This window comes from Oncorhynchus keta, chromosome 14 (genome assembly GCF_023373465.1).
Source record: "Oncorhynchus keta strain PuntledgeMale-10-30-2019 chromosome 14, Oket_V2, whole genome shotgun sequence".
Taxonomy (NCBI): Eukaryota; Metazoa; Chordata; class Actinopteri; order Salmoniformes; family Salmonidae; genus Oncorhynchus; species Oncorhynchus keta.
The window spans coordinates 64,980,387-64,996,469 of record NC_068434.1 but is presented as its reverse complement, the minus strand read 5'-3'; the positions used below and the strand labels follow the sequence as shown (position 1 = coordinate 64,996,469).

General features: G+C 43.3%; 1 protein-coding gene across 4 annotated transcripts; it reads right to left on the bottom strand.

The window, feature by feature from the left end:
• Positions 1–300: 300 nt before the first annotated feature.
• On the bottom strand, positions 301–15,238 carry golm2 (golgi membrane protein 2). 4 transcript variants are annotated; one of them, XM_035786859.2, is made up of 10 exons: positions 13,746–15,238; positions 6,019–6,073; positions 5,575–5,677; positions 5,302–5,392; positions 4,954–5,059; positions 4,763–4,846; positions 4,355–4,645; positions 3,614–3,760; positions 2,618–2,785; positions 301–1,797 (listed from the first exon to the last, which is right to left on the bottom strand). In XM_035786859.2, exons 1-10 carry the CDS (start codon positions 14,070–14,072, stop codon positions 1,721–1,723), a joined length of 1,449 nt encoding a protein of 482 aa, XP_035642752.1. In that variant the 5' UTR covers positions 14,073–15,238; the 3' UTR covers positions 301–1,720. The 4 variants fall into 4 exon arrangements, with proteins under 4 accessions (XP_035642752.1, XP_035642753.1, XP_035642755.1 ...); XM_035786860.2 differs by having other exon boundaries at positions 4,763–4,843; XM_035786862.2 differs by lacking the exon at positions 2,618–2,785 and having other exon boundaries at positions 13,746–15,236.
• Between the last annotated feature and the right edge of the window lie 845 nt (positions 15,239–16,083).

The window sequence follows — 16,083 nt, the reverse complement described above, 5'->3', positions numbered from 1 at the left end:
TGCACGGGGTATGGTAGTAGGTGCCAGGCGCAACGGTTTGTGTCAAGAACTGCAACGCTGATGGGATTCACACTCAACAGTTTCCAGTGTGTATCAAGAATGGTCAACCACCCAAAGGATATCCAACCAACTTGACAACTGTGGGACACATTGGAGTCAACATTGGCCAGAATCCCTGCCACAATCACATGCAGTCTTCCCATTGCCAGTCAGTCACCTTTTCAGGTAAAGTACAGTGCACATGCACAAGAGGTTACAGACCAAAATATATATTTTTAATAAATCATGGATCAAAAGGCATTCAGGGGGAAACAGAAACAATTGTTTAATTACTTGTATCAATAATTACCACTTATTTATTCTTCAGTATGAAATTATAAATTACCCCCAAGATCAGTGATACCAACAGCTTTTAGTAATCCCCAGCAGATCAGTAACACGTTGGAATTTGAGGGAAAACCTAGCTGGGGACAAGTTCACTGGTTCCATCTATTAGCATCTAAATTAAGTTTTGTAACAATTAACTACCCAAATATCTTAATTACATTATGATCTTGAAAAACCAAATCAGCAGCGTACATTCAATATGCCGACCTTCCATATGAGAAAGAAAAAAATCTAATTTTTCAACAAAACTGATTAAACAATAAGCATAAAGGATGAATAGTCCTTTGAGTCCTACAGTTAAAATAGAAACAATTCAAATATGTACATCTATGCCTACTGTAGTCCATTCATAATAGCAGGACAGATGTGCATTTAGTCTTCCACAGGATTCCTAATTCTAAACTGGTCTAAGTATTGCCTCCAGCTTCGAGACGTTCTTCAGGTTGAGTAATAAAGATTACATGCATTAATAACAACAGCATAATTGTAAGACAGAATGAGCACTTGAGTGTTGTCTGACAGAAATCAGGTGAACAAATAGGTTTAAGAAGCCATGAGAAGTCCTTGGCATAAGCGCTGCGTTGGTTGGCGCGGCTGTGTTCGAAGTGTGGGCGTCCATACAAGAGTCCAACAATCAGAATGTGCCAAAGAAACTGTCCTGTCAAATTCATTGACACAGTTTGGAGCAATAGTTCAGTTATTTTTCCTTTATCAAGCAACAGCTGTCCCACATCAAAAGGGAAACATTCCTTTTTTAGGTAAAGACAAGTCAAATTAAAGTTGACAACTTCAAGCAATATGCCATGCCTGCCAGTCTAGGTGATCTGGTCAGCAACAGAGTCATCCAAGACAGCGAGGTTCTGGCCCAAACTGGCTCTTCCAGACCACTTCAAGTCTATTCTTGCAGCTGACAGTTCATTCAAAGTAGTAAACAAAACAAAAGCCTTCATAAATCGGTCATGGTAAGAAGAAAATCAATGTATACTGTATAGCACTCTGGTACATTATATCAATGTAATCGCTAAGGAATTCTAATACCAAATAACTTATAAAACAAATATAGTTGCAAGTCAACGGCTGCACAGAATGATATTATCATGAATTGTTTTATAGATTCAATGATACATGGTTTTAGGTCAAACTGCTTCATGGAATAATAATCTGTAATCGTGTCTTCAGAATTGTCCATCGCCATAAGAGACTCAGCTAAAAACATCTTCGTGATTTCAACCAGTCCTAAGAATGACATCCGTAGCATAATTGAAAAAATGTGGAGGAATAAACGCTTTTGTTTGAATGTTCTATCCCAGATCCTAGAGCAAGTGGACAAGGTTTACAGAATGTCGATGGCTTGACGTCTCTTCCCATAGTCCACTGCCCGGTCTCCCTGCATGTCTCGATCTTCATCATCTGAAAGGAGATTGACGACATAACAAATCAGGGAGTAGTCATCTCTCTCATCCCTAAATTACATCGACTAGATAGATTTTAAAGGAAATCCCAGAAGATTATCATTAGGAATACTCCATAGAAGAGCAACATACTGTACATATTAGTCTGGTCCCATATTGGCCATATAATTCCTAACACTACTTTTATCACAGCCTGTTCAATGGCAGGGACAACAATAGCGGTTATAAAATGTCAATATCAAGTGGTTCAATGACTAAGGACCTATATGGATCTACCTGGTCCATTAAAAAAAGTATAACACAAAATACTTCACAACCTAACCTGTCGCGGAGTAATGAATGACAGCCGTACAATAATGATAAGACAAGAACACACATGCATTTCAAACTTCAAGTACTACTCAAACACAGCATCTACTAATCTACTACAGGTGTACACAGATGACCAGTGGGCACAAACAGGTGGTGGAGCACAGATAGTGGGGAAGCGCACGGCTGGATGAGGCATGCAGACATTGGAGTGGAGTCACTGAGGGGGAGAAGCGCCCCCACCCACATGTAGAGGTATAAGGCTTGATTGTGGTATACAATGATGGGAGGCTTGCCCTCCAGCCTAAAATGACCCACTGAACAGGCCTCAGGCTTAGACCCTGAGGGGCGGTTGGTTATGGATGTTCCCGAGACAGGAATGGTGGGTAACTCAGGGTGCTGTGAGCTCTGGCCGAGCTGGTGGTACTCAGTCTAATGCAGGGACAGCAGGAGTGGAGGAGGGAGAAATGGTGATACAGCTGGACTTGAAGACCCCTGGCCTGGCTCACCTTGGACGTCTTCCTCCCCACCATCACCATCCTCTTCCTCATTGTAGGCCAGCTCGGCCTGCTTGTCCGCCTCGTACTCACCCACGTTCCCATCGTCCCCATTGTAGTCCGCCAGCTTAGAGCCGTGCTGCGGATCTACAGGGGACTCGTTCTCATCAAAGAAACGGCCTGTAGAGGCAGAGAAGGGCCCCATCAGGAAGGGAGGGAAGCAAAGAGATTGTGACAGAGTCAGAAGAGAAAGGATGGAGAGAGTGAATGAAAGGGAGGATGATGAAACTAAAAAACAGAGGGGATGAAGGAGGTGGTGATTAGTTGGACAGTAAAGGTATGGGAGGGAGGCATAGTGTATGTTTAAGGGGATTTTTGGGAAGATAAAAAGAGTAATTGGCAATGAAGTGATATGTGTAAAGAAACTTGGAGGAAAGCGTGTGTGTGTGGTGCAGAGAGTGTGAAGATGAAGCAAGGAGAGGGGTAGCTGGCAGGGCAGCTGGTTGGGGTATTGTTTAGAGAGTAGGCAGCGAAGGGAGGGAGGGAGCAGAGCTGAAGCCAGGCAGGCAGCAGGAAGGAACACCCTGAGACCCTTGAAGTCAGGCGGCCTCTCCCACTGTGTGTGCACTCTGGCATCTGGCCATCTCTTTCAGTCTGTGGCGACAGCACCTCTAATATGTATTACTTCATGAGCAGTGTTGAGGAAGGTTTGTCAAAACCCTGATAGCTAGGGAAGGCGACCGCTTATAGTAGACCCAACGCAGCCTTGAGAAAGAAAACTCGAGATAGGGCTCAGACTGTAGAATGCGTTCGAAAATAGCTTATGTAATTGTAAAGGTTATGTTGTAACCTTGACACATCTGCAAGTGAGAGAAGCGCTTCTTACTGGGACGCTGCAGCTAAAGGTCAGAGGAAAGACACAACCAGTCACCATGTGTCACATCTCCTGTGTACTGAGAGGTATTCAGTCTCCCCCGCCCATCCCCACCAGCCTTTGGAGGCACTCACTCTGTCTGTGACGCAGGGGCTCAGCAGGCTTGGGGTCTCTGGCATGCCGAGGTTCTATAGGGTTGGGCACCTGGGCGGGGTTAGGAGGCAGAGGCAGTCCTGCCCCTTTCCTCTGTACACCATCCACTTGCATCACATTGGCAGGAGCTTAAAAGGAGACAGCAAAACAGATAGCATCAATGATGACTTTTTTTCTGTTAGAAATATTTCACCTGAAATTTGGTCATCCCTTTTGGGCTTTTCATTTTTAATGTACAGTAGAGGCACTCTCTCCTGTAGTACGGAATGTGCTCCTTCACAGAGAGCTAGCCTACAGGTTGAAGGAGCATGTTTTCAATCTCCGGGAGAAAAGGATGAATCACCTTTAAAAAGACAGAGGTTGCCAAACAGAGAGCAGAGCACTGCGCCAACGATACATCTCCCTCCACTTTCTACACAAACATTCCATGAAAAAAAAAACTGAACTGAAAACAGGAAGCCAGCATGGCTCACGTTTTATAGCAGCTAGTGGTGGAGTTGGAGAGGCCAAGAGCAGCGGGGCCTCTGCTGCACACAGCCATTAAGAGCCCAGTCAGAGCTGTACCCAGGCCATGGCCTCAGGTCTCAAACTCAATGACAGACACACGATAACATGTCACCACTAAAGCATTACTACATAACTGGCTTTGTCTCTGGGCAGCAAAGCTAATCAAGTAAACTGAAAATGCAAATATGTAGTGTGTGAAGTGTGAGCTGACATACCTCTAAGCGGTCTGTGCTGCTCTCCGAACTCATCTGCCTGGATGGCTGCCTTGTTGTCCTCATCAAAGAGGATGGGTCTGTCTGCCACCGCCTGGGGGGGCTGCTGTTGGAGGACCCCCACTCGTCCCTCCAGCCCCAGCCCTATGACCGTGTCCTGGATCTGGAGCACAGGCCGGTCCAGAGAGAGGTCTCGACCAGCCCCCTCACCTGCCCCCATACCAGCCCCCACCTCTCTTAGCCCAGTATCAGGTATCTCTATGTGGTTCTGGGTGATGGCTGGCTTCTTCAGGGCTGGAGAGAATGAGAGGAGAGGAGGAAAGTCCCAGTTGAAATTTGACAATGATATTTTACACTAATCTTACTACCAGAATCGTTATCAAAAGTAGAATAACCAGAACCAATATTCACCAAATTGCACATCATCTATTTTTCCCACTTCACTGTCCTCAATACCAGGCATGCCAGCATCACTGCCAGGCTTGCCCAAATCTTCTATCCCAGGAGGGAGAGAGAGAAGAAAGGATGGGGTGGAGGGAGAGAGGGTGGGTTAGCTCTGAAACATTAGAGGCAGAATGTATATGAGCTGGATGTAATGTTACCTTTGAGGTCAGTGTCTCGGTGTGTGGCCACAGTTGGGTGCTCTCCTGCGGTCTCCACCTCAGTCCCTCCTTCTGCAGCTCCAACCTTCCTGCTATCCAGCACACTCTGCAGAGGGAGGGAGGGACAGAGAAAAAGAGAGGGGAGAGATGAATACAATCACCTTTACTATCGCTGGGTAAGCAAAAGTCACAATGACTAAGTGCAGAACTGGTGACATCCAGGACAAAGGACATTCCACAGAGTGTATGATCTATGAACACCAACAGGGGGTGGTAGACAACCACTTACATTACGGGGGAAGGAAAGGCAGGGACATCATGACTAGGAGCTCTGACAGAGGGCCTCACCTTTCTCAGCTTCACCACCTCCTCCTCCAGGGTCTTTTTAGCTTCTTCATACTCATCCATTAGTTGAGTGATTTGACGCCCACACTGCAAACTATCATTCACACAAACAATTGGTTAGACAAAAATCAAAGAGAAAAGCAATGAAACTCTTGTCAAAATTCCAAACCAATGGCTATATTGGTGCGATAGTCATCATAACCTCAACTTTGCTGTGATTTTGAGAGCCTAGAGCAAAAACATGAAAGATGTGTTGAGAAAGTTCATTCTCTGTACCTCTCATACTCCAACTTCCTCTCCAGGTTGGTGCTGTTCTTCTTCACCTCCCTCAGCTGGATCTCCTGCCTCATAAACTCCTGTTTCAGCTCCTTCAGCTGCTCTACACCCCCCCCAAAAAATAACAGAATATGAACCCTAAGGTTATAGTGTATGGACAAATGCAATTTCAACATGCACTGATATCAAGCTACAGCTTTAATGTGAGAATCATTCAATAAAGAAACTAGGAACGACAACATTGAAAATCTGTTTGCATTAGAGTCCACTTGGCACATGGGGGACTTGAGATTAAACATCTTAACAGCACTAACAGCATTAAGCAAACTGCTGTTACTGCTCCAGGCTCCATCTGTGGTAATACAAGCCCATACAGCTTTCTGCTAGCCTAGCCTTAAGACTCCAACAGAAGTGTGCCCTCTGCTGGACAGTGTCTGCTCTTACCTTTCAGCCTCACAATCTCCGACATTTGTGCTGTGACATCACCCTGCACCTTCATCTGGAAAGGAGAGAAAAGCACATCAGTCTGAGGAAAGGTCACCAGTACACTTTGTTAGCAGAACTCTTTGTGCTCATCTTAATTCCAAACACACCCGGTTGAACAGGACATCTACATTATTACATGGCTGAACTAGCCTAACTGGAAAGATACCATTTTTATACTATGTTCAGATGCAATAGCATTTCAAATGTCAGCTCGGCAACAGTAGAGATATCTAGCTGCATAAAAAAGGTTCTGTTGAGTGAAAATGCTGCTTGCAAAACACTCCCATCTCATTCATTGCTTCTGACCCGCCGAGGGACTGGAGGACCACCCGCAGCCAGATATAGAGTTAGATCAGATGGAAGAGATCCTAAAGGACAGCCAGGCTGAGGCAGTCAGAACAGCCCACAGAGCAGCAGCCTTCATTAGATCTCCTCTACCCTTCATAATGAAGCCTGATGGAGAGAGCCCCAGCTATGGCTCACTGTAATAGGAATATTTAAAAGAGAATAAAGTTCACATTTAGTTTAGATTGATTAACAATGTTTAGCATAGTTATACATTCTCTTTCTGTAATAGAGAAATGGTTTCTAGTGTTCTGTGACACTTGGGTTGATGTTACTAAACTGGATGCTGTATGTTACGGATTAAACTCAAATCTGTTGCTAGCGATTGACGCCAGACTGGAGGTACAAGGACACACTGATTACGATTGTATTCTGTGAAAACACTGATTCTGTAGCAGCTGACCAAGTCCATGCCTTTTGTTTTGACTTCCCAATAGCCTCTCAGGATTAAAATAACAGTTGTCTGCTATTCAGGATATAAGGGTCATCTTAGAGAAGGCCAGTTAGACATTTTCTCTGCTTCGGTGTTCGAGGGGTCTCCCTGTTGCAACTTGTAATAAACTGGATTGATTTTCAATTGACTTTGTGACTGCTCTTTTGTTCACCTGGAAATTCATATTACACCCCCAGACCACTTCGAGTGAACCCACTTTATAATCAGAACAATGCGCTATTGGCCCGTTACACATTATGACACTGACTGGCTAAGGGGTTACTACATGTATTTTCATACATGTACAAAGACACAATTCAATCCCAAGTGTTTTTTTGTTGCCTCAACCAGAGGAGAGCAGCTGTGGCTTTGAGGTAGATTTAGGGAGCAGAGGGAGGGTTGCAGGCATTGATCTCAGGGGACTGAGGGGAGGAGGTGAATGTGAAATGCAGCTGGGAGAGAAACAGAGGACTGAAAGGCCATCCCCGGGACGCTATGTGTGCATGCTTAGAGGGACAGAGAACGTGAAGAGTCTACATGTCTGGTACCTGTATTCTGCACATTTGTGTGTCCATATACGCAAGTTTGACAGACAAGTGTTTGTGTGGCCACGTAGGCTGAGCTGTATAACGTGTATTTATGAATACAGTTACCGTTGTATTGAACATAATAGAACACAGTAAAAAGAGAGGCGAGGCTGAGGCAACATTATGCTACACCAAATAATAGTAGGTATTTGTGTTCTGAGCTCAACATCTGGATTTGTTACAAAGGCATTATGAGCTTAACTTATGCATAAATCCTGTGCTCAGTTTCATATTTGTCTAATTCCGCAATGGTTATATTATACACCGTTGCCAGATGTAGCCTATTTCAAAAGGAGACAAAAATCCTCATTTGTCCAGTTTGCTTTCCTTTGTCCCTTCTCTCCCCTCCCCCTACCTTGACCACAGTAAAAGACGGCCCAGCGCTGCCCAGTGACCTGAAGAGGGAGCCATCATCGCAGCGCTCCTCATTGGCCGTACTCGTCACTGAGGGAGCTACTGCACATGCACAGCCTAATACTTGGTATCCTCTCCTGGGTATCCTATCTACAATGCACAAAGTAAATACATTCACTATATGGAACAATAATACTATTGTATTATACTGTTAGATGCGGCACGTCATCTCTGCAATACCCATCTTTTTTAATATACCAAAGCGTATCTAATTGAAAGCACTCAAGCTGTCCAAAATCCAACACAGGCCATATAGGTCCAGTCAGCTCAGTGGCTGAGAGGCCACAGACGGCAGGCGGAGTGAGAATCTGTCAGACGAGAGAGAGCTCTGTCCTCCTGAGCCCCTGACTGATCCAGACAGGCCCCTCTCTGCCCTCCACCCAATTACACCATCTCCCTTGTCTGGGGTCTGACTAAGTCTCTACAGCCCAGCCAAACGTATAACCACTCAGAATGAGTAAAAAAAGAAAGAAAGTCATAAGTGTAAGGACAGGAGATCCCAGCTGCTAAAAACACAGGCTTAAGGACCAAACCTAGGAGCTTCATAGACCTACTGTATTCTACCACCCTCAAAGCATGAAATGAACATCAAAAGACAAAAACATCAACCCCAGCCCGGAGAAACCAAATCGATTTGAGCATGGTGCAAACACCAAGGGGATGCCTGGCTGGGATTACCTTCCCAGGTGGAAAGTAACCACGTGTCAAAAGAGATCCCTACTTTGTTTGCCTGCCCCATATGTGGAATTCAATACTAGTCTCTCCCAAAGAAGATTCTGTCTGATAGCTCCATTGGCCCAGTCACTAAACATTTTATAGCCGTGTGGAATAGTGCCTGATAATCTTGCCTGATATTCCTTATGTGCTCCTTTTTGTTCATTGAAGGGAGTGAAAGTGAAGGAACCGCTCAATAAGTAAAGGAAACGTTATTTATAGGCCAAGGAGGGAATAGTATCCATTCGAGCACCTCTATATGACTGTCCCAGAGACAAACACCTCCCCCACAAACGAGATTCTCAGGGGTGGATTCTCCAGTAAGAACCAAGGGCTTGAATCAAATCCACAGAGGGAGGGAATGGGGGGCTCAGGACTTTAATGAGGCAGAATGCACAGAAGAGGAGTGCCAGTAATTACAGCATCAATGTCAGCCATTGTGGAGATAAAAGCTTCGTGCTGTCACCTTCCCTGCAGAGAGACACCGAGTGGTTCACAGTCTCTCCACCAAATCTGCTGTGTGGAAAATAACAATGCTCTTTCTTGGCACCCACAAAGTACACTGCAGATGTGATGACAGAAACCAAAACATTAAAGCAAAGCACTTCAAACAATGACATTGTGTTAATTCTCTATCCTTTAGCCCTTTCAGCAGTACTAGAATGAGAGTAGTAATGGCATAACTAGGCTATGCTAATACAGCATGATTACTATGATTATAGTACAATCCAGGTGTGAAAAGCTCTTAGAGACTTACCCAGACAGGCTCACAGCTGTAATCACTGCTGAAGGTGATTCTAACATGTAGTGACTCGGGGGGGTTGAATACTTATCTAATGAAGATATTGTTTTATTACATTCATTTTCTACAAAATGTTAGAATTTTTCCTTCCACTTTGACAGAGTACTTTTTGTAGATCGCTGACAACAAAAAAAAGGTCAATTAAATCCATTTCAATCCCACCTTATAATAACAAAATGTGGGAAAAGTCAAGGGGTGTGAATAGTTACTGAAGGGACTGTATGGGCTAAAGCACCCCATTGTGAAATTATGACTTCACATTCACTGTAAACAATGTAACACACAAATCAGCTACTTTGACCACTTTCCCAAAAACGTCGACAAAATGTTACAGGGTAAGAAGACATCTTTATAATAATATAATATAATATATGCCAAAGCTCTGTGCATACATTCTACGTATGGGTGGTCCCGGGAATCGAACCCACTACCCTGGCGTTACAAGCGCCATGCTCTACCAACTGAGCTACAGAAGGACCACTTCTCTGCTACTCAAATCTGTAATCATAATAGAAATATCTTGTTGAGATTTAACGTTACGGCTGTTTTAGTAATTTCGCCAACTTTCCACTGTTGAATTAACTACCATGGAACTTTTCAGAACATTCAAATAACAATGTGGGAGCAGTGTTAAGAATGAGAAAATGGATGTTTCTCAATATGCATGCTACTGTGCTCCACACTCAAGCTCCGAGTGCATTCTCTGAGGCCGTTCTCGGGTACATCCTTGTGAGGACGAGAGTGTGGAGAACGGATAAAACATTGCATTTGAGAAGTACTTTAGAACCTCACGCTGCACCTCCACTAAACCTTCCTCCAGCCAGGACAATGGCAACAATAGAAACGAATCAAGATATACACAAAGCAAACTTTTTTTTACTTATCAGCTAGCTACATGTGAATCATAATAATCTAGCCAGCTAGTTCAACAGGTAACATGACCTAAAACTTACGGTAGGTAGCTAGCTAGCTAAAAATTATTTGTGGCCATCTGGCTAGCTAACAGTAGTAGCTAGCCAGTTAGCCCTATTGACTTACTATGGGCTTGCAATCTACACACACACACACACACACACAACAGTGAGTATTGTAGGCAGGTAGACATGCCAAAATTAACACAGCATGTATTTATTAACGTATGAAGATTTGAAAATAATTGTAGTCAGGCAACATAAGATGTGAATAAGCAACATTTCATTCCGGTGTATTCTCTCTCGCTTCAGCTCAAATAATGACCGCCATGTATTTCAAGAAATGTTATATCATTTTTTACGTGGTTGCGTCACATTTCTGTGCATACATTCCGTTGAAGCTTGCGTCGATGCATGCTTCAAAATATGTACAAACGGAGTACCGGAGTACGCAGTCGAGAAGTGCCCCCCCGTGCTCTGTTTCGCACACATTGACTTGGACTCACCCTCCGACCGCTCGGAGCACGGTAGTATGCATTGAGAAACACCCAATTAAATGTAATTAATTAAAAATCTATAACTCATATTTCTATGTGAATTTAGTGAGGGTTGCCCAAAAAGTTACATATATATGCAGCTTTACATTTATTTTAAACTTGAACAATGCCTACTTGTCTTCTGTACTCGGTTATTACAGTTTGCATATACACTGTGGTATTGTAAGAGAGTGGATAAGTGTAGTAGGCGAGCCAGTGCAGTTATTTGTAGGGATGCACGATATAAAAATCGGTAAGCATATCGGAAATCGGCCAATATTAGCTAAAAATGCCAACATCGGCCCAATGTCTAGTTCAATGCTGATGTTTAAAACCGATGTCAAAGCTGACCTGCATACCAATATAAGGTAGATGACGCCACAAAAGCTGAAAAATACTAATAATACTTCCAACAACTAAACAAGTTCAAGTCGAGCAGCGATTTGAAAGAGTACGAAAAATTCAGCGAGACAACTCAAAGGCAAAATTCCTTAACACCAAGATAATGGAATGAATTGCCCTAGACAATCAACCGTTCTCGGTCGTGGGTGATGTTGGCTTTCGCTGACTGGTCGAGCACCGGTACGCACTACCAAGTAGGCAATATTTTTCAGGTGTCGCCCTACCGGAGTTACACAGTATTGTTGAAACGCACATCCATGAGCGTCACTGCTATTAGCTTCACGACTGACATTTGGACCAGCAATGATGTCAGCCCATGAGCATGATGAGTCTGACAGCACAGTGGGTTGACAAGGATTTCATACTGAGGAAAGCCGTATTGCCACCCCAAGAATGTGCTGGTTCTCATAGCAATTATCAGCTAGCTACACTTCAATGGCATTTGAGAACATGAACACACTCCTAGCTCCAATCAAACTGACTCGAGAAATAAGATCAACTGCGTTTGCAGCAGACGTGATAGCCTCTGTCATGGCATTGTAACACCTGCTCAACAAACCTGCTGACAGACCGTGGGGTTAAAACTTGCAAGAGGCTGTGAACAAACGATTCGGTGGCATTATCTGAGCCTCTTTACTCTATCGCCACCATGCTCGATGCTAGGTACAAGGACCACTACTTCAATGCAGACAGGAAACAGGGTTTACGTGAAATGATACAGACAGAGCTGGACAAGGTGGAAACGGATACAGTGACAGTGCGCACCGAGGGAGAGAAGCCACAGACAGACAGAGCTGAAACTTCACTGCTTGACATGTCTGATGAAATCCTGGTTGAGACTGAACAAATGAACAACAAAAACGTCAAGTAAGTGAAATAAATAGGTGTTGATTATGTTTTACTGGTAATGGAGACAAATCTAAACACCAACAAAATAACTGTTTGGTCTGTGTGTGTTTCAACTATTTAACTGTACTAGAATGCTTACCAGAACGTTTTTTTTTTGAGGCAAGGAAAATATTTAAACTTCTTCCACTACCACAAAAACACGTGTAAAGAGTTAAATTGGTGGAACATGCTTTTGCTTCATGCAAAATTACCATTATTTTATGAGAGAAATAAAGCAATTATCAAATTCTGAAGACTGCTTCTATCTAGCCCATTATGTAGGCCTATAACCTAGCGCACTAAGGTAAGACAGACCGTTCCTCATCAGACAGTCACTGCATCATCATGTGTGCGCCACACAGACACACACAAACCTGCTCTGCCCCTCTACCAGAAAGGAATATTAGATAACATTTGCCATTGCCTGCACATAGCATCTGTCCAGGTGTTTAACATGATCTTTCGTCATGATTCATCCAGTTGCATTCAATTTCACGCTATAGCCCAACTGTCGTTTTTGTTTTTTTATGAGGGGCGCAATAGGGGCATGTTTTATGGGTACATAATCACAATATAACTACGGTTGAAATGGCCCAACCCTAACACTGGTAACATCCTGATACGGGACAAAGAGTAGATTAACGCTGGGAAATATCTGGGACTGGTCTTACACTACGACATCCCTCATGTTGAACAGAAGATGTTAATTGTGTACAACAGTGAACATTCAGGAAATGAGCTGTAATTTTAAAAATTACAATCCGGTTTGGGAATGGCTAGCCCACACAATCCGAAAAGCAAACAAACGTGTGGGTACGGCAGAATGCTAATGAAAGGTAGCAGCAGCCCCCCCGCAGCTGTTCTCACCACACCTTCTATGCAATGAGGCACATAAGCATACATTGACGTGGTTGGGACAAGGAGGAGGGGAGAGGCAGACTGACTGTAGTAAGTGTAAAAAGAGGCTGATCCCCAGCCCTGGGCACACAGATGGGCCCCAGCTGGGACTCATAACCCCCATGTCAGCAGGGAAGGAGACTTTACCTCCTGTAAAATGACTAATATAAGCACACAAATACACACCAATAAACAAATTGCAATGCCAGGTTAGCAGGTGCTATTGTGATTGGGGATAAATGAGTTTAGCTTGTTACATGATATGGCTTTTGAAATCACGTTTGAGATTCAAAGGATCCGATGCCTATCATAGCTGAAGTAGATAAAATAACCACTTAAACTCAAATATTGTTTATGAGTATAACCTACATTTAAAATGACATCAAGACTCATTCCTTGAGTTGGGAAGTACATTTTTTTAAATGTGTCACTTTGAGGTACACATCAGTACAACCTAACTCATCTGAGGCTTAGATAACAACAATGCACTGGGACAACACACTCAACTTTGGCTTGCTTGTGTGTGTGTTTTGAGCAATCAAAACGTTGCTGGAGACTGCTCAGTCTTTACCCATGTTGGTAGGTGTCACTAGGTTGACATCACAGGTTTAGCCCTCCACTGTAATACAATAGGATGCAGGTGCAAGGCAGCTTTCCACCTGTCAAACCTCTGGCAGTTAGTTAATAAGCCTGAGATATGCAGGAACTAGGAAGCATAGGTACTACAGATGGACTTAGTGATCTAGTCCTACCTACCTTTTCATCTGTGCACTTTTTCATGAGTGCTTCACGCGCCTGCAGCTTGCCATCCAGTATGCTGTTATCTCCATCTTTCTGATCGATCTGTTTCCTGTGCGTGTCTACCTGCACCATCAGCTCCGAGTTGCGCTTCTCAAGTCGACTGCGCGCCGCGTCGGTCCGCTTCACCTGTGTCTGCACCTCTGCCAACTCGTCCAATAGGTGCCCTTGCTTGTTGGAGACAGTCCAGTAGTTGAAAGACAGTATGGCAATGATCACCATCAGCGCGATCAGGATGAAGGACGGGAGACGGCCTCCTCGTCGGTTTGCGCCAAAGCCAACCATTTCAGAATGTATTCGATAACTGATCTAGAAAACTAAATAAGCCTATGCTTCCACTGGTAAACAAATTGGGTAGCTGACATGCCGTTCAATTACGGCAAACACACAGCCACTGAGATGGTCAGTAAAGAAAGCATTTGTATCAAACCCCAAAACGAGTTTCTTGCATTAGTTAGCTGCAGGGAATGTGGGGAATCGTTATTCACGCGCCTTCCCTCTTCCGCACAGTTGTCGCCTGTCTTGTTTGCATTCATCCAACGACGCTGTCAGTGGATGAAATGCATCTGCAGCGACGTGGCCTAAATGTAACAGCAAACGTGGACAAACACTAGCCAAGCATGCAAGTGACAAATTATTTAGCTATCTAACGAGTCCGGTGTCAAAATATCTGAACGATTCTGGTGGGCCCTGAATCGTTTCAAGATAGATAGAAAAAGTATATTTATCCACCAAATCGTAAACCTACAGTAGGTAGCTAACGCATTAGCAACCTGACTGCATTAACACAGATTTACCAAACTGGTTTGGCTAGCTGTTTGCACTGAAAGTGCTAGTCAGACACTAGAAAGTAACTATTGCCATCCTAATGACACATCTTGATTATGGATCTTAATTATGTATATAGAAAATACTGTATTCAAACGTTAATCTAGCTAACATTTATAGCGCTATCCAATGCAATTCAACGTAGTCGCTACGCGTTAACTGCTAATCATTGGAGCTACTACGCGAGATAGCAACATAGGGTAGCAATACGTTCTTTGTAGCTAGCTACTAGACTCATTGAAATAAGGTTACACGAGGTAAACGATTATTTTGACGATAGATAACAATTTCCCTTACTAGTTTGCGGTCATATTCCTAATCAGATCAGTTTTGTTTTACCCGTCCCGAGCCTGTCTTGTCTGTTGATATGGTTACTTTAGCTACTTCCACCTTGGCTTGGCTGGCATATCCTCTGTTGTTGGTGCCTCTTGACTCGTGGATAAGAAACGCAAGCGTCGTTGAATACAGTGGTTAGCTATATCGTTATAAAAGGTTAGACAGTTAACGTAACATTGACAAAAGACTAGCTAACGTAGACACACAATACAAGCTAGTTTGTCAAACCATCAATTTCAGATTTCTGAAGTGTAACCAAGGCGTGCAAGGTGCATGGTTGGGTTAAAGTGACAGTACAATTATCCAATCATGACATACGTCTTGCAATAAAGAACACATTCTATTGGGTAGTTCTTGCAAGTTTGGAAGCACATTGGACGAGAAAAATGACATGGACGGGGTTTTACAGATCATGAGGGGTTGTTGGATTCGGATTTCTAACGCTCTGAAGTTCCGTGTTCGTAGGCAAGGCAGCACACAGTGGACAGAAATATGAGTGAAAATGATCAAAAATGTTGGTGTCTGACTCGGGTGGAAATGTGTGTGTGTGTGCAGGGCCGATTCCAGGCATAAGCGAAATAAGGGGCCCAACCAATTATTATATTTACATTATATATATATTATATATATATTTTTTTTACTCAGTTAGTGTCTCAACTTACTATTAAAGGTGTAATATGCAGAAATCATTCCACCATTTCCTGGATGCTAAAATTCTAATAGTTTGCCTAATTTCCGTTTATGTGACAAAACAAGCAATGTCTAGTGCAGTGAATCACACTGTACGTTCTAAACCGCTGTGCAATATCTTTTCAGTAAACCAAAAATACTGTATTTTCAGCTGTTTGAAGAGGTTGTACAAAACCAAAAGTAAACTACGCAAATACCAAACTTAAGCACGGGAAGTATAGAAATAGCACACATAGAGCAGATCTACAGCTTCTTAGACTTGATTTAAATAAGAATGACAGATCTATAACTCACATTTCTATGTTGATTTGGTCAGGTTACCCAAAGTTACATATTGCAGCTTTAAGAATAAGAATTGTAGACTGCACCAGTTGCAATTTTGAAATTTGGTTATGCATTAGCAGTTCTCTTATTATGTCAGTCACTGACAGTCACTCAATTA